At 37.8% G+C, this 24,360-nt stretch overlaps 1 protein-coding gene across 6 annotated transcripts; it reads right to left on the reverse strand.

The window, feature by feature from the left end:
* Window positions 1–1,941: 1,941 nt before the first annotated feature.
* THAP9 (THAP domain containing 9) lies at window positions 1,942–21,546 on the reverse strand. 6 transcript variants are annotated; one of them, XM_063610317.1, is made up of 6 exons: window positions 21,358–21,471; window positions 20,459–20,506; window positions 17,310–17,505; window positions 15,608–15,911; window positions 14,299–14,449; window positions 1,942–5,262 (listed from the first exon to the last, which is right to left on the reverse strand). In XM_063610317.1, exons 4-6 carry the CDS (start codon window positions 15,753–15,755, stop codon window positions 3,282–3,284), a joined length of 2,280 nt encoding a protein of 759 aa, XP_063466387.1. In that variant the 5' UTR covers window positions 15,756–15,911; window positions 17,310–17,505; window positions 20,459–20,506; window positions 21,358–21,471; the 3' UTR covers window positions 1,942–3,281. The 6 variants fall into 6 exon arrangements, with proteins under 6 accessions (XP_063466387.1, XP_055153119.2, XP_063466391.1 ...); XM_055297144.2 differs by lacking the exon at window positions 20,459–20,506 and having other exon boundaries at window positions 21,358–21,546; XM_063610321.1 differs by lacking the exons at window positions 20,459–20,506; window positions 21,358–21,471 and adding an exon at window positions 20,962–21,197.
* Between the last annotated feature and the right edge of the window lie 2,814 nt (window positions 21,547–24,360).

Below are 24,360 nucleotides of genomic sequence, written 5' to 3' on the forward strand. Positions count from 1 at the left end.
TTTGCAAGTTTTGGCAGTTTGTTATAAGGTTAAACATACACTTACCCATCTTGTGGTTATAGCACATTTTTTTGATTTCATTAATCAGTTGATGGACATTTAGGCTTTTTCCCTACTTTTTGGCTATTATCAATGAAGTTCATGTACACATTTTTGTGTGGACGTTTTCATTTCTCTTGGGTATATGCCTAGGAGTACAATTTGCTAGGTCACAGGTAACTCTAAGCTTTTGAGGAACTGCCAGGCTGTTTTCCAAAGCTGCTGCACTAGCTGCACTATTTTACGTTCTCACCAACAAAAGTGTATGAGGGTTCTAATTTCTCCACATTCTTGCCAATACTGTTTCTTTCCCTTTTTTCTTTCAGAGATGGGGGTCTCACTGCTTATTGTCCAGGCTGGTTTTGAACTCCTGGGTTCAAGCAATCCTCCTGCCTCGGCTTCCCAAAATGCTGGGAGTTGAGGCATGAGCTACTGTGCCTGGCCATGTCTTATTTTTTTTTGAGACGGAATCTTGCTCTTGTTGCCCAGGCTGGAGTGCAGTGGCAAGATCTTGGCTCACTGCAACCTCCACCTCCCGGATTCAGGCGATTCTCCTGCCTCAGCCTCCTGAGTAGCTGGGATTACAGGCACATGCAACCACGCCCAGCTAATTTTTTGTATTTTTAGTAGAGACGGGTTTTCATCATGTTGCCAGGCTGATCTCAAACTCCTGACCTCAGGTGATCCACCTGCCTCGACCTCGCAAAGTGCAGGGATTACAGGCATGAGCCACCACGCCCGACCTCCATGTCTTCTTTATAATAGCTGTCCTAACAGGTGTGATGTGATGTTTCATTGTCATATTGATTTGCATTTTCTGGATAGCTGACGTGAACATATATTCATGTATTTTATGGCCTTCTGTATATCTCCTTTGGAGAAAAGTCTATTCATATTCTTTACCCATTTAAAAATTTTGGTTATTTGTTGTTTTATTATCGAGTTATAGGAATTCTGTAGATTCTACATATAATAACTTTATTAGATAAATGATTTGCAAACATGTTTTTCCATTCAGTGGGTTGTCTTTCGCTTTCTTGATGGTATCCCTTCAAAGCACAAGTTAATTTTGATGAAGTCCAATTATTTTCCTTTGCTGTGCTTTAAGTGTCTTAAGAAACCACCACCTGGGCAGGTACAGTGGCTCACACCTGTAATCCCAGCACTTTGGGAGGCCAAGGTGGGTGCATCACGAGGTCAGGAGTTCCAGACCGGCCTGGCCAACACAGTGAAATCCTGTCTCTACTAAAAATACAAAAATTAGCCGGGCATGGTGGTGCGTGCCTGTAGTCCCAGCTACTCGGGAGGCTGAGGCAGGAGAATTGTTTGAACCAGGAGATGGAGGTTGTGGTGACCCGAGATCCCACCACTGCACTCCAGCCTGGGCAACAGAGCGAGACTCTGTCTCAAAAAAAAAGAAAAGAAAAAGAAACCATCACCTAATCCAAATCTCAAAGATTAACTCTATATTTTCTAAAAGTTGTATAGCCTTACCTCTTCTATTTAGGCGTCTGCTTCATTTTGAGTTAATTTTTTTGCATGTGGATATCCATTTCTCCTAGCACTAGTTGTTGGAAAGTAGGGTAAATTTTTAAAGGGAATGCTTTTCTCTGAAGAAAAAAAATGGCCAAGATGCAAAGTAGAAATTATAACCAAACTGCCCTAAATCAAATATGAATGAATAGTTTATTTCACTGTAAAGTGTATCGTACCTGGTATAAGACTCCAAGCCCTTTCACAAGTGCAGGAGCAATTAACTGGGCTAAATGTAGTGATGAGACTATTCTTATCTTCTTATCTAAGAGAAATCTGTGACCTTCCAATTTTTGAACATTCACTGTCTCAATCGGCCATCTCTTTCCAATTTATCTAGCACTTAAAGAATAATGCAAAACACTAAAATATAGACATTTGTATATTAGTCAAATGTAACACCAAAAGGCATTAGATACTACACATATGAATCTTGCTTTACATAAAGATCAGGTACAGAGCTTGGATTTATGTAAGCAATAAGTTAAAGTTGGTGATTTACAAACAGGCTTCCTTTAAATAAGATTTATCCTGGTGTATTTAAATTCAATTCTATTTACAAACAACAAAAAGCACAATATTCAGACTTCTCAGCAGTAAGTTTTGTATAACACGAAGTATAAACTGGTTACACTTCAAAACTTAAGCCTTTGTTTGAGGTAGAATAAACAAACATCAAAATATACTTTGTAAGGGGAATTTTAATTAATATACTTTTACGTTATCGTTAATCTTTTACAATTCTAAGTTTTCATATTAGGATTAACTGTACTTTGGGAACACTTATTCAGTGACAAAAAAGAGTAGATGTTTTACAACACAGGTGAATAATGTGCTTGTTTCTTTTATCCGTTAAACTATCCTCATTTGTGAAACTAGAGTTACCTATGTTTTTCTGTTCCTCTTTTCAAATGTGGATGTGAGTGGAGAAAATTGTCCTTAGTATGCTTCCATCTTCAGATTAGGTTTCTCCCTGTTTTCTGATGAGCACTGAGCTCTTTCAAGTCAAACTAAGTGTCCAGCCTATTATTCAAAAGTAATATTTCAAAGTTCAGAGATAAAGGATAGTGAAACACACATTAGGTATGTTCTTTCCAGACTGCACTCCCCAGCGTGGCTGCAGCACAAGGAAGAATCTCATGGCTCATGTACTTTACCTTCTGCCTGACAAAGTTTAAGCACTTCTATTTTAGGGGATTTTTGCAGTATTTGATATTTGCTTGAGCCTAATTTTCAAACTACAATTTTCATATTTAAGTAAAAGTTATCTTCAAAGTTTTATAGGTATTGTCAATATTCTTAAGAATCGTAGACCAAAGATCTTTTAGAAACGTAGTCTAGTCATAAAAGGAGTCAATGTTTTGATAACTCATTGTTGTTTTTCTTGTTTTTGAAGCAGATTGAACAAGTTAAAACTGTGTCCAGTAACACTGCTTAGTCTTATAGTAGTAAATTCAAAGACAGTACCTGTTGGCTAGTCTGCTCCTACTGACCTATTGCTTTCTATATTTTGGAAAACTCATAAATGCTGCAAGCCATACCAAAAGTATAAGCAGATTTTGTGATATGCAGAATTTGAAATTTTAGTAGGTCAGAATTGCAAACTTGTCCACTGTGCAGAATGGTCAATTTATAAAATATGGTAAATTGAACTTTAAAAAATGTTGATCAAGTATTCTTAATGAAAATGTTAATATATTTTAGGTCTCTCATTTGAATGGATATCCCTCGTTACTTAGCAAATGCCTGAATTTACTACCGGTATTAGCAAAACTTGAACATTTATAATCCTGTAGAGATGACCAGTGTTTCCTTGATAAAGTTTTCGTATCAGTTCTCTCTGAATGATGTTTTAAAGGATGCTGTGCAACATTTTTAGCTCTGATATTTAAGAAACAGATTATTATATCCTTTAGCAACTTGACAAAGTGATTGATGGCACACACTTCTCCATCAAAGAGATGCTTATTCACATCTACAAAAAGGTCAATATGCCCAGAAAGCTCACATAATATTTTCTGTTGAAGATACAATTCCCTTTGTTTAGGAACTAGTTCAAAAATTGCCATTCTTGAATGGGTTCTTACAACTCGCTCACAAATATTTATGACCCGACACAGACTTTCTGAAGGAAAATGCAAACCATTTTTCTTTTTAACAAATAATAGTGACCCAATTTTGGAGGCTCTGAGATCCGATGCATACAGTGCAGTGATGCAGTCCTCACAAGTTAAAAGAGCTGTTAACTTGTTTGCAACATAACCAGCATAACAGATGAGATTTCGCCTATGATCTGACAGGTCTAGTAATGCCTCACTTAGTGAACAATTAGACCAGTCTTGACAAATACCCTCTTCATGAAAGAGAGTCTTTGTAACGCTGACACCATACTGACTTTGAACTGTCCAAAGCGCCAAGTCTTTCCTTCGAGCAACTGAAATGTCAAAGATGCTTACTTTGCTTAGAAAAACTTCATCTTGAAATTTGTATCTGGTCTCCAAATTATAGTAAGCTTTCTGGAATGCCATGCAGGTTGGGCTAGAACTTGTTACTAATACCTGCCTAAGCATCTTTAGAAATAATTCCAGATGATCGTGACTGAATTTGTAAGTCAGAAGATAAGGAAAAGGCATGACCTTTGGGAAAATATAATTTTGGTAGAGCCATTTTAAGCTCTCAGCATTGAGCAAAAATCCCAAGAATCCTAGTTTTTGCTTACCTTTAATTATTTGATTATTCCTAGTGTCAGATAATGTAACAAAAATAGTCTTGGCTTCAATTAACACGTGGTTTATTTTACTGTAAGTTTCAGGCAACAGAGGCCCTTTAAGTCCCTTTCCATAACAGTTCCTACTATTAAAGATGTCAAATAGATTGTTAATTAAACGTAAAAAATGGATGGTACCAATACAGTTTTGAAAAGGTGGCAGGTCTAAGGATAGCAAATATTCTAATGCACTGGCTACACTCTCACTAAAGAGTTGGGTGGCGCAATTCACTTTCAGTACATGATTTTTCAAATTTGCAAGTGTACTTGGTATTCTTTCCATATTTGATAATTCCTGTTCCTCCAGTGCTACTAACTCCACAAGGTGCTGCCAATGTGCTATGCCATTAATAAACTGAATGCTTTGAAAATTCTGAAATGCATTTCTTATTAATCTTAGCAAGTGGCAAGAGTCAAAGAAGTATGCAATCTGTTGACTAGAAGATGAAGGATGCTGAAATGTACATTTCATGTCGTCTCCATCAATATGTATCCCCAATGCTTTTGCCATCTGAACACTATGTGCTGTGGCATCAGATGTAACAGCCAGAACTGTGATTCCTATGTCACTCAGTTTACCAATAGTCAGTCGAAGCAGCTGAGCTTGCAAATATCCAGATGCTCTGTTTACAAAAAAATAACCAAGAGGTGTTCTCCAATGGCCAAAAATACCCACTGCCATTAACAAAACAGTTTCTGAAGCAAGTGGCGTTTCATCAGCATCAAGTTTTCCAAGACCAAAGTCCATAAACCCCTGCAAACTGTGACTGCTAGGATCCCACTGAAGCTGTTGCTTGAGAGGTATACTTTTTATTAACAATGAACAGTATTGATAGAGCTGATCTCCATTCTCTACTCTTCGTTGAAGAAAACAAAAAATGTTGCTGTTGAAACCTGGACTGGGTTGGCATTTGGATAACCACCTAGAATATATAAAAAGTGAAAGAAAACTCAAAGAGAAATAAAAAGACAAATGGGAAAATGCCTTAAGCACTATTAAAGTAGTCTCCCATCCCTGTAGAAATAAAGCCAAGTATATAAGCAGCCAAATTCTATAGACATTTTCAATGATAAATTCATCGTTACAATAAAATAGTAAGATAAGAGAAACTTAGAAACACAAAGTAGTATTTTAAGATGCAAACATCCAACATATTTTTAATTTCTCATTTATTCTTTAAAAAGTAAACCAAATAACCAGTTTGTTCTAACTGATCTTTTTATATTGTAAATCATAAACAAGTCTTACCTGTAAATTCACTGAAACGAGAAAACTGCTGAATGTGAAGGAACTTTGAGAACATCTAGCACATCTACCTCATTTTACAGATTAGGAAACTGGGACAGAGGGAGAGGTTAAGCGACCTGGCCCATAATGTACTGTTAGTTATGAACAAATGTGAAACCTGGCTTTCCTGATGCCCAGGGGTTTAGTGCATTTCTCACTCTTTACAGCCTCAAAATTATACCCTTAAAGGCATATAACAAGTGTGCATCTGCACCCTTATACAACCTACCTGTGCTACTATCTTAGGAGTTCTTTCATAGTATCCCTGCTCTTCTCAGACTGCTAATTATTTTCTTCCTATAATGGTGTCTATCTCTGGAATTCTTCTTACTTCTAGTTTACTCTTTCTAACTTGTTATAGATCAGGAAAGAAAACAGCCATGTTTAATAATTGTCTAAAACTAAAGGGATTCTGAGGGAGAGACTAGGATGTTCACCTGTAACATATACTTTTGTAACTCAAATGTCTGTTAAGTTAAATTTCTGATTTTTTGGCTATATTCTAAGGCAATCAAGGCTTCTTCCTGGACAGCTGACCTCTGCTTAATTGAGAGTTTAATGTTCTTCCCTAAGTATTTTGGGATAGGGCTTTCCAAATATTTTAGGTGCCACCTAGAAGTTTCATAAACAAAATTCACCCTTAGTACATACTACGAACTTACACATATATGAAATAACATATACACTACACACACAAACACACACACACAGAGTTGACTTCTGAACTAAACGGCATGGGTACACTTATACTTGACTTTTTTTTCAACCAAATGCATGGAGAGAAAATACAGTATTTATAGGATGCAAAACTTGCATATACAGACAGCCAACTTTTCATATACATAGTTTCTGCAGGACTGTCTACAGGACTTGTGTATGCATGGATTTTGGTATACTGGCACAAGTTGGGGGTGTCCTAGAACCAATCCCCCACATATGCCAAGGGATGACTGTAATAGTTTAGATAAATATAAATATATTTATATATACTTAAATGGCAATTATGACCCACTAATTTCATGATGCATTAATAGGTTTAAAAAACACACTTATAGGCCAGGCATGGTGGCTCATGCCTATAATCCCAGCACTTTGGGAGGCTGAGGTGGGCAAATCACCTGAGGGCAGGAGTTCGAGACCAGCCTGGCCAACATGGTGAAACCTCATCTCTGCTAAAAATACAAAAACTAGCTGGGCACGGTGGCACGCACCTGTAATCCCAGCCACTCAGGAGGCTGAGGCAGGAGAAGTGCTTGAACATGGGAGGCAGAGGTTGCAGTGAGCCGAGATTGTGCCACTGCACTCCAGCCTGGGTGACGAGGCAAAACTGTCTCAAAACAAAACAAAACAATAACATACTTACAGGATGGCAAAAGACATACCTTGACTATAAGTAGGTTATAATCTGTTTAGAAGACAAAAGTATCTGTTGTTTGTATATTAAAATAGGGCAAACCAGAAATAAGGCCACACACCTATGACAATCTGATCTTCGACAAAGCTGACAAAAACAAGCGAAAGGGAAGACTCCCTATTCAATAAATAGTGCTGGGGTAACTGGCTAGCCATATGCAGAAGACTGAAGCTGGACCCTTACACCACATACAAAAATTAACTCATGATGGATTAAAGACTTACATGTAAAACTCAAAACTATAAAAACCCTGGAAGTCAACTGAGGCAATACCATCCCAGACATAGGAACGGTAAAAGATTTCATGACAAAGACACCAAAGCAATCATAACAAAAGCAAAAATTGACAGGTGGGATCTAATTAAGCTAAAGAGCTTCTGCACAGCAAAAGAAAATGTCAACAGTAAACAGACATCCTACAGAATGGGAGAAAATATTTGCAAACTGTCCATCTGACAAAAGCCTAATATCCAGCATCTATAAGGAACTTAAATTTACAAGAGAAAATTGTTAAAAAGTGGGCAAAGGACATGAACACACACTTTTCAAAAGACATACATGCCACCAACAAGCACATGAAAAAAAGCTCAACATCACCAATCGTTAACAGAAATGCAAATCAAAACCGCAATGAGATACTATCCCACACCAGTCAGAATGACTATTATTAAAAAGTCAACAAATAATAGATGCTGGCAAGATTGTAGAGAAGTGGGAAAACTTACTTATACACTGTTGGTGGGAGTGTAAATTAATTCAATTATTGTGGAAAGTGATTCCTCAAAGGGCTAAAAGCGAACTATGATTTTATCCAGCAATCCCATTACTGGTTATATACCCAGAGGAATATAAATTATTCTACCATAAAGACACATGCATGCAAATTTTCACTGCAGCACTATTCACAATAGCAAAACATGGAATCAACCTGAATCTCCATCCATGACACACTGAATAAAGAAAATGTAGTACATAACACACCATGGAATACTATGTAGCCATAAAAAAGAATAAGATCATGTTTTTTGCAGCAACATGGATGGAGCTGAAGGCTATTATCCTCAGCAAACTAACAGGAACAGAAAACCAAATACTGCATGTTCTCACTTATAAGTGGGGGTTAAATGATGAAAACTTGGCTGGGCATGGTGGCTCACGCCTGTAATCCCAGCACTTTGGGAGGCCAAGGGAGGCAGATGACCTGAGGTCAGGAGTTTGAGGCCAGCCTGGCCAATATGGTGAAACCCCATCTCTACTAAAAATACACAAATTAGCCAGGCTCGGTGGTGTTTGCCTATAATCCCAGCTACTTGGGAGGCTGAGGCAGGAGAATCACTCGAACCTGGGAGGTGAAGGTTGCAGTGAGCCAAGATTACACCACTACACTCTACACTCCAGTCTGGGCAACAGAGCGAAACTCTGTCTCAAAAAAAAAAAAAGATGAGAACTTATACACAAGGAAGAAAACAACAGACCCTGGGGTCTACTCGAGGGTGGAGGTTGGGATGAAATAATCTGTACAACAAACCCCTGTGACATGAGTTTACCTATGTAACAAACCTTCACATGTACCCCTGAACCTAAAATCAAAAGATTTTAAAAAAAAGGAAAAAATAGTAAGACAATGACTCAACAGTATAGCAGTACTACAGCACACTAGAATGCTGAAAGCTCTTTCCAAGTGTGTCACCGAATTTTAATTGTTTAAAATTTATTTTTTTTACATTAGGATTCTCAAATGAGCACCAAGGATGCTAACTGTGTTGCATATGTGGTACATCTATAACAAAGCACTTAATGTCCCTATGTAATTTTATTTTAAATGGGGTTAAAAAAACAACCAACTTATGTTCTGCTGAGTTTGATTTTTAAATGGAAATCTCAATGGTATCTGAATATCTACAGCTACTAGAACAATGTCACGAACATGAAGCAGAATGATATGTGGATTTGTTGATTTATTTTTTAAAGTTTTTATAAGAAAGAGTAGGCATATCCAAACCAAGTTCATGAGTTAGAATGGTAAGGAAGGAGACAGTTTCTCCTTTAAATCTCTTTTCATCTCTGAAAATAAAAAAAATTTCTTTTGATCACAAAAAAGACACATTCTTCTTTGTAAAAAAACTTAATACAAAAAGTATAAAGAAGAAAGTAAAAGTTACTGTTAATGTCTTTATGTATACATACCTAGATATAATTTTCAAAATTGTATACTGAACCTATTTTTCACTTAATGGTAATTTATGTTTCACATATTTTTACACGCCCTTAAATATCAACCTACAGCAACATTTTAAATGTGTACACAGTATATACCACAGTATAGTTAAATGAAAAATAACCAACTCAAATTGAAGGACATCTTGATAATTTCAAATTTTTAGATAATAGTACCACAATGTGTATATGTATGCATGTGCACCCATACACATATACATATTTATGTCATTTGTGTAATTCCTAGGAATAACATGCCAAGGTAAACTTACTTATATTTTAATAAGAAATTAAAGACAAATTTTGGATTTCAGCTGCACATAATTGGGTGGGTCAATTTACAATTCATATTCCCAAATTGTCCTTGCAAAAGTTCAAAGCAATTTTCATTTATACTCTCATCAACATGATATTTTAAATTAACAAACCAATATATAATAACTTAGTTACGGAATGATTATAGGGAGTCACTTGGGTGGCCTAAAATTCTGCCTGGGAAAAATATAGTCCTAGAGATCTACAGTGCTAAATGTTTTTCTGTTAAGACTTTTAGCTACTCCCGCTGCTGTTACTTTTGATTCTCTCACAGCAGGTAACCTATAGAGGGAGTTGGTTTACTAAACTGCAGTGAATATAAACCAAAAATTAGAAACAGAGGAAATATAAATAAGGAGCAGCTGTGCCAGCATTTTCTATCTATGACCAAGATCTCACTAAATATATCACTATTATAACAAGGAAAGTTAAGGATATTAAGACTTAATTTCAAAGGATTTGTGAAAATAAATTACCTTAAAGACCCCAAACACTGAAAATTGTAAAAAACACAGCTTTGGGAAAGTTTTGGATATAAAGAATCCAGGGAGAACTGAAAAAGGATCCAACATCAGTAAAGAGAAAATCAGAGAAATATCTGATGTAGCTAAGACTAGAGAAAGACATAGACAATTAGAAATTCATGAGGCACCCTATCTAACCAAACCAAGGGTTTTACAAAAATTTAAGGCTAGTTTGGTCTGTCATCGTCTAATTGTTAACCATCTAATTGTTTCTCCATCATTATGGAGGGAAAGACAACAGTTTTGACCACAAATCTGGTACTGCATTTTTCTAGTTACTTACTTTTCCTGGTTGGTGACTGGTCACATTTTCTCCTTTCTTCCCAAATCTAATGCCTTCCTCCTCAACTCTCAGTTAATAACTTTATTTGAGAAAACAGAAGCAATGCAATAAAAACTCATTTTCCTGCTGAGTGTGGTGGTGCATGTCTGTAGTTCTAGCTACTCAGGGAGGCTGACTGGACGACTGCTTGAGCCCAGAAGTTCAAGGCCAATCTAGGCAAAACAGTGAGACCCCATCTTTTTTTTTGAGATGGAATCTCACTCTGTCACCCAGGCTGGAGTGCAGTGGTGCAATCTTGGCTCACTGCAAGCTCCGCCTCCTGGGTTCACATCATTCTCCTGCCTTAGCCTCCTGAGTAGCTGGGACTACAGGCGCCTGCCACCATGCCCGGCTAATTTATTTTTATTTTTTTCAGTAGAGATGGGGTTTCACCGTGTTAGCCAGGGTGGTCTCAATCTCCTGACCTCGTGATCCGCCCGCCTCAGCCTCCCAAAGTGCTAGGATTACAGGTATGAGCCACCGCGCCCAGCCGAGACCCCATCTTTTTAAAAGACAAAACTTTTTCCTACTACCAAATCTGTTAATCTGCTATATCTGTACTTCTGCCTTTCTTCCTGTTTCAATGGATGAACTGTCCCAATACCTTAAGGTCATACTTCCTTCCACAGTGGTGCAAGGATGTCATCCTCCGCAATTATCATTTCTCTTACACATCGCCAATTTTCTTTTCTCTCTTGGATCATTCCCATAAACATGCAAACATGCTGGGACATCTGCCATCTCAACGAACACCCTCCCCTCAATGCATGTTCCTTTCTACCTACAGACCCATCTCTGCTCTCCTTCATAGCAAAACTCCATGGAAGAGCCCACAATCATTTTCTCTGCTTCTTCACCTTTAGTCTCTCTTAATCCCACTCCAGCCAGGTTTACCTCTCCACCACTCTACTATAACTGCTTTTGTCATGGTCTTCAATGACCTTCATCTTGCAAAATCCAATGGTCAATTCTCTGTCCTCATCTTACCTGATCTCCCAGCAGCATTTGACATAGTGGACTACTCCCTCCTTGAAATACTTTCTACACTTGGCTTCCAGGCCATCACAATCTCCTGGTTTTCCTCCTGCCTCACTGGCCGCTCCTGATCAATAAATATTTATTGAATAAATATTAAATATAATGATTATAAAGATCTAATACTTAAGATAACTGTGTTAAAAAATCACTTTTTATATATGAGAAAATAAATGGAAACGTATATACCATTAATATAAGAATCTTATATTAATATAATATAATCTTACATTAATGTAAGAAAATAAACAGAAGCTCTATATACCATTAATATAACAAACACTATATGGCCACTAAAACAAAATTTCATTGGTAGGTAAATAGTTTTTTTTTTTTTTAACTTGGAGGATATACACAAAACTGCTAATTGTAGTTATCCTGCGGGATTAGGGGAAGGGAAGTACTGTGTTTTTCACTTTCTGGTATTTATGTACTTATATACTGTTTGAATGTTTTATAACAAACATATATTACTATCATACTAAACAATATACCTTACTTATAGGCAAAGTACCTAAAGAAATGAGCAACTGTTTGAGTATTGGAATTATAAATCTAAATATATAATGTTACAGCAAAGGTCAAAATGCAAAATGACGTGAAGAGAGAAAAGATAAATGTGAGCTGGAATTACCAGGAAGATTTAATCTAGGAGTTGATGCAGAACTATGGGAAATGAAGAAAACCATGAAAAAAAAAAAAAGATAAGAAGTTACACGAAATCTCTTATATAAACCATAGTGAAATACCATTAAGTAATGCTTTAAAACCAGTGTAGAAGAGATTAAAAAGGTATATGCTTCTCAGCACAAAGAAAAGATAAATGTTTGGATTTATAAATGATGGATATTTTAATTACCCTGATTTGATCATTACAAATTATATATATGTATCAAAATATCAAACGTACCCCCAGAATATGTACAACTATCAATCAGAAAACAAAAAAACCAAAAAGGTATAGGAGGAGAAATTATCAACACAGTACCTATAAAACTCTCTTGCTTAGCAAAAAGTGAATATTTATAAATAAGTATAATATCCAGCTAGAATGGTAAAATCACATTATGAAAGAGTAAGCCTTATATACAAATGTTCATCAAAATATATGAAAAAACAATTATAACCCCAAAATGGAAACAATAGAAATGTCCAATAGCTGGAGAATGTCAGAGTTAAGTAGGGTAGGATTACCTGATATCATGCAGCTATTAAAACTTGTTTATAAAGAGTTCAAAATAACGTTATAGATAAAAGGCATACATAATAAAGTAATAAAAGGCTGGTTGGAAATTTATGTACAAAAGATCATAACTATGTAAACACTAATAAATCTAAGTGCACACACACACACACACACAGACAGGAAGGAAATACTCTAAATGTTAACAGTAATCATTTATATATAATGTATGGGAATAATAAATTTTTCCTCTTTAAATTTTTTTAGAAGAGCAGCCCTCTGAAGGTCAATTAGAAGAGCAGCCCACTCTGAAGGTCAATTATTTTTAAATCTTTTATTGGTAGTATTATTGTAATAGTGTGTATAGAGGAAAATCTACAATTTTTTATAAAGGAATCTGGGCTGGGCACAGTGGCTCATGTCTGCAATCCCAGCACTTTGGGAGGCCAAGGTGGGTGGATCACGAGATCAGGAGTTCGAGATCAGCCTGGCCAACATGGTGAAATCCCACCTCTACTAAAAATATAAAAATTAGCTGGGTGCAGTGGTGGATGCCTGTAATCCCAGCTACTCGGGAGGCTGAGGCAGGAGAATGGGTCGAACCTGGGAGGCGGAGGTTGCGGTGAGCCAAGATCTCGCACCACTGCACTCTAGCCTGAGCGAGCAAGACTCCATCTCAAAAAGAAAAAGGAATCTGTAAAACTAGGCTGGGCATGGTGGCTCATGCCTCTAATCACAGCACTTTGGGAGGCCAAGGCGGGTAGATCACTTGAGGCCAGGGGTTCGAGATCAGCCTGGCCAACAAAGCGAAACCCCATCTCTACTAAAAATACAAAATAGTAGCTAGGTGTGGTGGCACGTGCCTGTAATCCCAACTACTCAGTAGGAGGCTGAGGCATAGAATGGCTTGAACCTGGGAGGCAAGGTTGCAGTGAGCCGAGATCGTGCTACTGCGCTGCATGCAGCCTGGGTAACAAAGCAAGACTCAGTCTCCAAAAAAAAAGGAATCTGTAAAACTAGTGGTAAAAACAGTAAAAATTAAGAATTCACTATTACATTTATAAGACATTACTAGAAAATCATTGTTATTTGCTCCACACTGAGAGAATTACATCTATCCATTTTAATCACAAATCCTAAAAAATTATTTATCAAAATCTGTTCCCTGGACAACCTACATTGGCATCAACTGCAGTGCTTATGAAAAATGCAGATTTTTTTGTGCTTTGCCTAAGACCAATGGCGATCAATCCGGAACTGTTCTAGATTTTCCAGGATCATCAGATATTAAACTACTGAAGTATACTAGAAATTCCAATATTTCAGGATTCAAATTTTATCCACCCAGAGTGTCTGGGAGATGCAAAAAACTTGTCATACTATGTGTCTTCATTTTGTTAGTGAAAATATTGCTGTTGTGGTAATAGGCAAATACCACCTAGAAGTTTTTGAAAAACAAAAATGGGCTAATAATGGAGTCCATTTTTTCATTAGTCCATTTTTTCTTTTTTTAAATGGGAGTATGAGTACGAATAGCCTTAATAAGTAAAATGCAACAAAAGAATAGTATGGTTTAACATCTAAAGAGTAATTAACATGCAATCAACAAGATGTCGTGACAAGAAAGACACTTTTAAAAAATAAAAAAGTAATTCACTTACGTTCTGAGGATGGAAGAATGAGGCAGCTTAAGAATCTTTCTTACATAATCATAGACTTTGCTACTGCACAAGTAGAGTGTACATGCAAATTGTTTCATTTCTGTGGAGTACTCATCTGTTTCTCTCCAATTATATAACTCCCACTTAAAATCTGTTAAAATAAATTTTTTTATTCTTTGTGATGAATAGTAAAATTTTCAGGTACAGATTATAGCATTTGGATATAAAATGCACTGGGCATCAAAATTCAAATACAAATATAGTTGCATTTTAATTAAGTCTATTCAGAGGTTAATATCCACTTAGGGCCCCTTGACCAATTTATTCGGTTCATCTGGAATCATTTCACTAGAGGGAAGAAAAAATTCTCAACTTGAATTATGTTTTACTGTTCAGTGGCAGCCTGAGAGGAGAGATTTTTAGAGGAACCGAAAACAAAATAAAATGAGGACATTTATTTATTTTATTTTGTTCCCTGCTTACTATTTATCTGAGGGTGAAAATTAGATATGAAAAACATTTCTGGGGATAGGGTGCTATTCAGACTGAACAGACCTTCTTGCCTAATATCAAGAGAAAAAAAAAAATTCTGTTCCTGGTGGGGATTCCTATTTATGACCTCTAGTCTCCTCTTGGAAAAACATAAAATATTCTCCTCCTTTGGAGATAGCTATTCTTTTCTAAAAACAGGACACATTTCTCTTTTCCTAGAATGCAAGTCCAAATCTCTGCTGCTTTCATCAGAGAGTAAGTTGGCAATTTTTATTTTGCCCTTTTTCAAATATCTTAGTTCACAAAGAGGACTAAGTAGCCTTTCCATGGGTTTATAGTCTACTCTATACAATATTTTGGAAAAAAATGTGGAGATACACAATTTCCAAGCTCAAAGAAATTTTGCAAACTAGTACAACTCTACTGCAAAAAGACTTTGGTAAAATTATGTAGCAGTTAAAACTGTTTATAATGAATTTGCAGTAGCAAATGGGTAAGAGCTACTACAAAAAGTGAAAAGTGCAGAACAGAAAATGGTATAAACCATATGGTTTCATCTCTGGGTAGTGGGATTATACATTATTTTAATTACTTAAATATTTATTTGCTTTTCCTATAATAAATGTTACTTTTATAACTGGAAAACCATAAGATATAAAAGAATTTTGGTGATTAATTTTCATTCTTCTTAAGCTACTGAGACTTTCACTTCCCAACTGAAAGCATGTTTTCATAGGCAAGAACAAAATAAATACTTAATGGTACCTCAGAAAAATAGCTATTTTTGTAAATACTACAGGTTACTAGGGGGAAGTACCTGAAAATTGAGCTCGTAGCAGACACTCTGTTTCTTCAGAAAGTAGTTTCTCTTCTACAAGTGCATCAATTAATCGTAAACCCTTTCTCCTCTTGATCATCCTGTAGTTCTTTACGGAGATAAGTCTTTTTTTGGACACTTGTAACATTTGTTGCACCTCAGCCAGTTTCTCTGCACCTATCGTCAAAGGTGTCTTTAAACTATAGTTATGGTCCTCAGTAGCAACTTCTTGAGAATTGTCTGGAAGAGGTTGTTTTAGGATTTTTTGTCTTGCTTTACCTTTAAGATGTACACCTTGAGGAATCTATGACAGATATATAAAATTAAAGTTATTTTAGAAATAATCACATAGAAGAGTATCTGTAAAAATACCCTAAATACAAAGCACTAATCTGGTTGCTGGGGAGAGTTAGTTAGGAAAGAAAAGGTCATAATCTCTGAATGTTTTAATGTATAGTTTATAGGGTAATATAAACAGGCTTTTTTTTTTTTTTTGCACTACACAGAAATAGTAATCTGATGTTGAAAGTTTCTGAAATAAAGTAACTAGAGAAAGGTGGTAATAAACTGGGATGGCTTCATGGAAGCGAGTTTTAAGCAGTTCTTAGAAGGTACAATAACATGGTTAATGAAGGTGACAGAGAAGTTATTTGTGCAAAAAAGAAGGCATAGTGGACAGAGCATGGCTTTGGAATTAAGACTGACCTGGGTTTGAATCTTAACTCCCTCAATTAGCTGTCACATAGGCTCTACAATCCCTTGTGTCCTCATCTATAAAATGTGGATAATAATACAGGATTCTTTTGAAGATACAATATAAGAATTTATGTAAATCTCCTAGTACAATGCCTGGACTACTGTAGCTCTCAATACATGGCAGCCATTATTGATTTTACACAAAAGTATGAAAGCAGGCAAATTTATCACATATATAGTAAGTATATATGGTTTGAAAAGAGAATTCAGGGCAGTTGTAAAGGTACAAATCAGTTAATAGGAAGCTCTTAGAACTTGGTGAGTTTGAATTTGACATTAACTAAATACTTCCGAATAGGGGAATGAGATAAACCAATACTGAAAGAAGACTCTGACGATTAAGAGGAAAGTAAGGCTAGTGTCAGGATAGAACAGTTAGGTGACTATTACGGACTGTGCAGAAAGTGAAAGCCCATGTGTCAGAGTTGTGGTTAAGGGGTAAAAGGATAAAATAAAAACAGTCATAGGAAACAGAAGAATATCATACCAATATTGGTGACTCACTCATAGAAAGTTTCATTATTTCCCACATACTTCCTGTATCAATGTTAACAATTAGGTATATTTTTGATCAAGATAAATAACATTATTAGGAGGAACCAAAAAACATAGATAATTTCAAAGTACTATGAAAGCTGTCTCATACTTAACAAAAGCCTGTATTCTAAGGCTATTTATATCTACCAGTTGATTTTTGCAATTGGTTAGTAATCTTTATATATATCTAGACAAACGATTTGCATTTATATAGTTTTTTAAAAGCTCCAGAACAAATGCTAATATATATAATTTTTAAAAAAAATTTTCAAAGCATTTAAAATCTATTACTGGATTTAAGACTTGGGATTTTTTTTTGTCTGCAAATTCTAGCTATAATGGGGGCTATCTTGATTTTTAAAGGCTCTGTAAATTTTCATTTTGTTGACTTACACCTACATTTAAATACCTTGTATAGAGAAACAGAAGGCACAGCTCCTTTTTTCAGCTTTCTTCTTATGCCATATGACTCAAAGTCACTTTCTTGAAAATGTTTTGAACACAGTATAGCACCTGGTCCTGGAATCCAAATCTTTTTGCTTCCGGGGTCCACACGATTAACAGCCCTGATCCATTTTGAGCGCTGTATGGTATCAGTTGGAAATCTATGGCAATCACATTAAAGTTCCATTAACATGAAAACATTATAGTAGTATTACAGTAGTATTATATAAACCCATCTATTATTTGACTGCTTTATAGAAACATAAAGCCAAGTGAATTACAAGTTTAATTTACTTAGTTCATTTTTCAAAGTTCTTTGATTTTTTTTAATCCAAAAGTTCAATATCTGATTTTGTCTTTGTCAATCATAGAGGGGCAATTCTCATATTAAAAATCCTAATATATTTTGTCTTCACTTCCTACACTTAACAGAATTTTCTCAAATTTAAATGGTTAAAGAATATATGCATCTTTTCCTTTCCTGTGCTGATTTTAAACTATTTGGTACTCTTCCTTTTAAGAAGCGGAGCCTGGCTGGGCGCAATGGCTCATGCCTGTAATCCCAGCACTTTGGGAGGCTGAGGCGGGAGGATCAGAGGTCAGGAGTTCAAGACCAGCCTGGACAACATGGTGAAACCCCGTCTCTACTAAACATACAAAAAATTAGCCGGATGTGGTGGCGGGTGCCTGTAATCCCAGCTACTGGGGAGGCTGAGGCAGGAGAATCTCTTGAATCCGGAGGTGGAGGTTGCAGTGAACCGAGATCGCACCATTGCACTCCAGCCTGGGCAACAAGAGTGAAACTCTGTCACAAAAAAAAAAAAAAAAAAAAAAAAAAAAAAAGTGGAGCCTAATTCCCCTCCCCTTGAGTGAGTAGGGCTAGAGTTAGTGATTTGCTAAGGAATGGAAAAAGAACATGTGACAGTAAGTGACCACAGACTACGTCATAAAGGAACAAGGTTTCCTCCTTGCTCTCTGTAGAGAATGGTTTGCTCTGGGGTAAGGTATCTGCCATGTTATAAAGCAGTCCTGTGGAGAAAACTAGTTGATGAGGAACTGAGGCCTCCAGTCAAAGGCCATATTGAGTTAGTCTTTTTGAAAGCAGGTGACTTCGGCCTTCAGATGATTGCAATCTTATGAGATAGCGTAACATCCAGCTACACTCCTGAATTCCTGACCCTCAGAAATGTGTGAGATAAAAATGTTTATACTGAATTTTGAGGTAACTTGTTATGCAGCAGTAGAAAACAAGACAAGTATATTTACTTTATTCAGTTTTTTCATGTTTAAAGGCACTACTTTTTCCTAGCCTTGATTATAAAAATTACCTTGCATTTATTTATTTTTCAATCCACGCCAAATTATGTTTAGAAACTTGTCGGCCAGGCGTGGTGGCTCACACCTGTAATCCCAACAATTTGGGAGGCCGAGGCGGGTGGATCACTTGAGGTCAGGAGTTCAAGACCAGCCTGGACAACATGGTGAAACCCTGTCTCTAATAAAAATACAAAAATTAGCCGGGCATGGTGGCTCCCACCTGTAATCCCAGCTACTGGGGAGGCTGAGGCAGAAGAATCACTTGAACCTGGGAGGCGGAAGTTGCAGTGAGCCAAGATAGTGCCACTGCACTCCAGCCTGGGCGACAGCAAGATTCCATCTCAAAAAAAAAAAAAAGAAAGAAAAAGAAACTTGTGAAATCAACACAATAAAAATCACAAAACTACTCTTTCTGCCCCTTCTTCTTTGATGTATCTTAGAGACAGACTTATAGGTAACTATGCTTTTTGTGTATTTTAATTTAGACTTTAAAGCACATAGTTACTAGAACTGAGATTGGTATAAATTTTATTTCTCAGCTAAATGCTACAAAAATATATCAGCGTGGTAAAACATAATTCTGAGATACTCTCTCAATCACCTTGAGAAAGAACTCTGAATTGGAAAGCCTGTATTTAAGCTTCAGTGACCTTCTACCAGCTACATGGTATTAGACACATCTCAATCTCAGAACTTCCTCACAGGGCTGTAATAAGAGTGTATGAGGCTACAAATGTATTCAAAATCACTTTGTAAACTGTAAAGTACTATCCAAAGTTCGGTCTTTCCTAAGAACAACTAATTCCATTTCTGGGATTATAATTTTATTGTTCTAAGAAGATGACAATACTTGATCAAGGGAAAATGAACAGGGAATTCTTTCTCCAATAAGGTTGGGGCAAATCTATCTTTTTTCACTGAGTTCTTTTCTAACGCATAGAACATATTTTGCAAGGGAGCTTTTCCACAGATTGGGTATAGTCTCTAAATGTGCAAGGAACCCTCAAAAGTTGGCTGGTCCAACAACTTCTATTACTAGCGCGGTCCTCTAACACAAAGCTTCCCAACTGGTATGCCTAGGAACTACAGCTGTTGATATTCTTAGCCCATGGGGTGGCCTGGGACACCTGAGTAGTTAACTGAAAGCAGCCCCCAACAGTGCTGTAGGTTTGCCCCAAAGTATTGAAGAATTATTTCCTATGTGTAAAATGCTATGAAAAAGGCTGGGGCCGGGCAGGGTGGCTCATGCCTGTAATCCCAGCCCAGAAGTTGGAGACCAATCTGGGCAACACACTGAGACCTTATCTCTACCAAAAAAAAAAAAAAATAGCCAGGGTGGTGGCCTGTGCCTGTAGTCTCATGAGGCTGAGGTGGGAGGATCACTTGAGCCTGGGAGATAGAGGCTGCGCTGAGCTGTGATAGTGCCAGTGCTCTCCAGCCTAGGCGACAAAGTGAGACCCTGTATCCAAAAAAAGAAAAAAAAAAAAAGAAGGAAAATGTTGGGAAATATTGTAATCTAACTAGCATAACTAGTTTTGAGTTCTGGAAAAAATTAATTTGGTAATAATACCATTTTTAAAGCATTTACCTTGTGCTCTACATATGCTATAAAGTCTTACGTTTTGGTTTTACAAAATTCTACAAGGCAGGTTTTTATTCCTCTTACAGAAGAAACCAAGACCCAGAGCCAAGTACAGACATCAGTAAATAATCAATTAAAACTGGAATTCATGTTTCCCTAGTTTAAAACTACCTCTATCACAAGAAAAATCCCAAATCAATTATCGTCTCACATACACAATGAGTTGGTTCACACTGTTAACAATTTAGGTGGAGGAATCAGCCCTATTTAAAAAATAGAAAATAAAAAAAATCAATGAATTTTATACATAGCCTACCATACACAGTCCAATTTAACCTGGCATTTAAATTTTTAAAATGGTTTCTCAGGTACTTTTCCACTCCTCTATATTTGCACTTTCTATCCTTTACATTTTCCCATGCCATGCCTAACTACTCTCTTCCTACCCCCTCTTTCCAACCATGAAGTTCTTTTTGATCTTTCCATAAATCTGCTCCTTTTGTCTGGGAGGATCTATTTTACCCACTTTTCTACTTGCTAGTATACCCTGAATACTGATTTGAATGACCTATACCAGTCTGAACCATGGATATGAGTTCAGATAAGACTGGTCTGAAATTCTTCCCCACTGTCGAGCCAAATGAAGCTTCCCTGCCGTGATCAAATCCAGCCAGAATCAGACCGGCCTTGCAGAGCTCGGCTAATAGTAGTTAAGAACCTGCAATGTCAGGCAGTACAGGAGAAAACTGATCTGTACTCGTGCTCAGGAAGACGCCACACACTTCAACCGTTGTCCTAAACTGCCTTCCCTTCCGGCCTCCTCACTTCAAATAATAAGACCATCCAATTAATGGAGGACTCCTTTCGCGTAACTTTCCCTAAAGCGGTAGGCGGTGCGAGAACCGGCTATTCAGAGGTGAACACTGGGCGGGAAGAGAGAACCTCAATTCTCACAGGGCCCCAGTTCCGCTCCCACGCCCCGACGCTGCGCACGTCACGTCGCGTCACACACACGGCGCGACCCACAGTGCGGCCCGGCCCCGCCCCACCCCGCGCCACGGCCCGCCGGGCCCCGCAAGGAGTTCGAGGGTTCCGAGGCTGCTCCCATACGCACTGGTGGAAGGAGAGGCCGCGCTCCCGGCTGAGCACGGTGTCACGGGTGCTGCAGCCCACTGCGGAGCAACTTCGGGTCATCTTGTTACGTGGGGCCCCACCTTCGGGGTTCCCGCGACAGCATGAATCACGACCACCTTAGCTCCGCCCGTTGACTCTGCGGCTACGACCTTTATTTGTCAGGAAAGGCGGGCTTTAGAGGCGCGGGACTTCCACGCTTCCTCTCCGAAGGCCCTGCGCCGGTGCCGTAGCCAGTGACAGGCCACGTTGTGTCCCAGCAGCCAATCGGAAGGGTCTGAGTCTGAAGACGTGCACTTGACCGCTCCTCCCTCCGCGTTAGAGGCGGAATAGTGGGTTTTGATGCAACCGGTTCATTTTCCTTCTGTTTTCACCCATTCTGGCACAATCCGGCGCCATCGTCCTTCTTGTGAGGCCAAGCCTGAAAATGCGAAGCAGAGAGGCAGGACCAAAATTGAGGGGAATCCGGGAACCTGCCAGTGGGTCTCCGGGTGCGGTCTCTGAAACTAGAGGATATCGGGAGGAAAGGGTATGGAAGAGGGATAAAACACGGGGCCCTAGGTATGTTGAAGACAGAGTCGGGCCAAAAATATATGATTTCCTGAGATGCGTGTCGTGTTCTTGCGCTTTATCTTGTAGCTCTCCGATGCGGAGATAATGGGGAAGCTCTTGGCATGGTTGGCTGTAGGTATGTGATACCCGAGGAGCGGGAGTCAAATAGGATACGCCGACTTTTACTTCAAGGAACCCTTTTCTGAAACACTGCCACAATGAAGGAAATAAGGTAAGGTTCTTGGGGCTCGTCAGTAGTAATAGGGACAGGGGACAAGGGGCAATTAAGTGGTTTTGGTTGGGAATGAGGCATTATGGATAGCTTTCAGGAGATAGAGCTTAGAACAATGTCTTAGTTATAAGCTCTTATGTTTGAGGAAAAGATTTCAATTTGCTTAGAAGGAAACAGGCCAGTGGGTTTTTGTCTGAGAAGGAGATCCTTAGCATACAGAAAACAGAGAAGGGTTTGCAACTTTTCCGTTTCTTTGTATAGCACGCAAAAATAATTCCAAATATCCAGGCCTAACAAGATTGCTTCTTTTTCCCCTTTGTGTTTACTTTGTCCAGATTACAGCTGAAAAGATACATATTAAGGTATTACTTATTCACACCAGTTTTCCATTATCATATGCTTATATCTTCTCTGAATGGAATTAATAACTTTTGGTTATGGTTCCTTAAAAGTCATATGGCCTAAGGATAGATAGTCAAGGAACTTTGGAAAAATTGGTCCCTGGGGGATGTGCAGGGCAAATACTTTTTGGCTGTACGATGTGTGCAGAGAATAAGAACTGGATTTAAATACTGTAAGTTGGTTGGGCTGTTAGAGCCTTTTCCTACTCAACCAATTAAGACCCGAATGAGGGCTGAATAAAAATAACAGTGTTTTTAGCTATCTTTAAAGAAAAAATTAGTTGCCTTATATTTTTGTAACAGTTTTACTCAGATATAATTCTCATACCATACAACTAACTGGTTAAAAGTGTACAATTCAGTGGGTTTTAGTATATGCACAGAACTGTGGAACAGTCACAATCAATATCAGAACATTTTCATCACTCCAAAAAGAAACCTCATTCTTATTAGCAGCACCGCCAAATATTCCCCCACCCCACTTCAGCAACCACTAATTTAGTTTCTGTGTGCCTATGCCTGCTCCGTACACTTCATGTAAATGGAATTATGAACTAATATATGGTCTTTGTGACTGGCTTCTTTCACTTGGAATGTTTTCAGAGTTCATCCATCTTATAGCACGTATCAGTACTTTATTTATTTATTTATTTATTTATTTATTTATTTTATTTATTTTTTTTTTTTTTGAGACGGAGTCTTGCTCTTTCGCCCAGGCTGGAGTGCAGTGGCGCAATCTCGGCTCACTGCAAGCTCCGCGTCCCGGGTTCACGCCATTCTCCTGCCTCAGCCTCTCCGAGTAGCTGGGACTACAGGCGCCCGCCACCACGCCCGGCTAATTTTTTGTATTTTTTAGTAGAGACGGGGTTTCACCGTGGTCTCGATCTCCTGACCTTGTGATCCGCCCGCCTCGGCCTCCCAAAGTGCTGGGATTACAAGCGTGAGCCACCGCGCCCGGCCAGTACTTTATTTTTTATTGCTGAATCGTATTCCATTTTATGGATGTAGCAGATTTTGTTTATCCGTTCAACAGTGGGTGGATATTTGGGTTGTTTCCAATTTTTTTTTTTTTTTTACTATTATGAACATCTGTGTACAAGTTTTTGTGTGGACAAATGTTTTCATTTTCCTGATTACACACCTAAGAGTGGAATTGGTGAGTCATAAGATAACTGTGTTTAACTTCTTGAGGAAGTGCCAGATTATTTTCCCTAGTGGCTGCACAATTTTACATTCCCACCAGCAGTGGATGAGGCTGCCAGTTTCTCCACATTTTTGTGCGTGTGAAGTGGCTGTCTCATCGTGGTGTTTGCCTTTTCTTAAGGACTCAAAGGTTTGCAATACAGGCATTCACTTGCCATTTTCTTAAGGTAGAATTGAAAGTACTGCTGCCAGTTCATCATCTGAAATGAGGGCTGTTTTCTTTCCTGTTTAATTGGATTGCAACTATTTGCCTTTCCTAAAGATGAAATAGTGTGCTTCCCACATTATTCTGACAACATTCCTTTAATTATTAATTTCAAATGAATTTCTGAAAACTGCTTTTATCAGAACGGATTTACTTAAATGAAGGCAATAGCCGCAAGGGGTCACTGCTCTAGGTATTTACTTCTGCATAGGAAATAAGTAATCCTTTATAGATGGAATTTTTTTTTCTTAGTTGTATTTTTGTATCTTTACATTTGTTTATAACTTATATATGCTTTTGTTGTTGTGATTATTTTACTGTTGACATTGAAGTTCTCAATTTGATCATTTGGTTATATCATTGCTTCTTCTAGTAACTTCATATCCAGTGATG

This window comes from Symphalangus syndactylus, chromosome 10, assembly GCF_028878055.3.
Source record: "Symphalangus syndactylus isolate Jambi chromosome 10, NHGRI_mSymSyn1-v2.1_pri, whole genome shotgun sequence".
Taxonomy (NCBI): Eukaryota; Metazoa; Chordata; class Mammalia; order Primates; family Hylobatidae; genus Symphalangus; species Symphalangus syndactylus.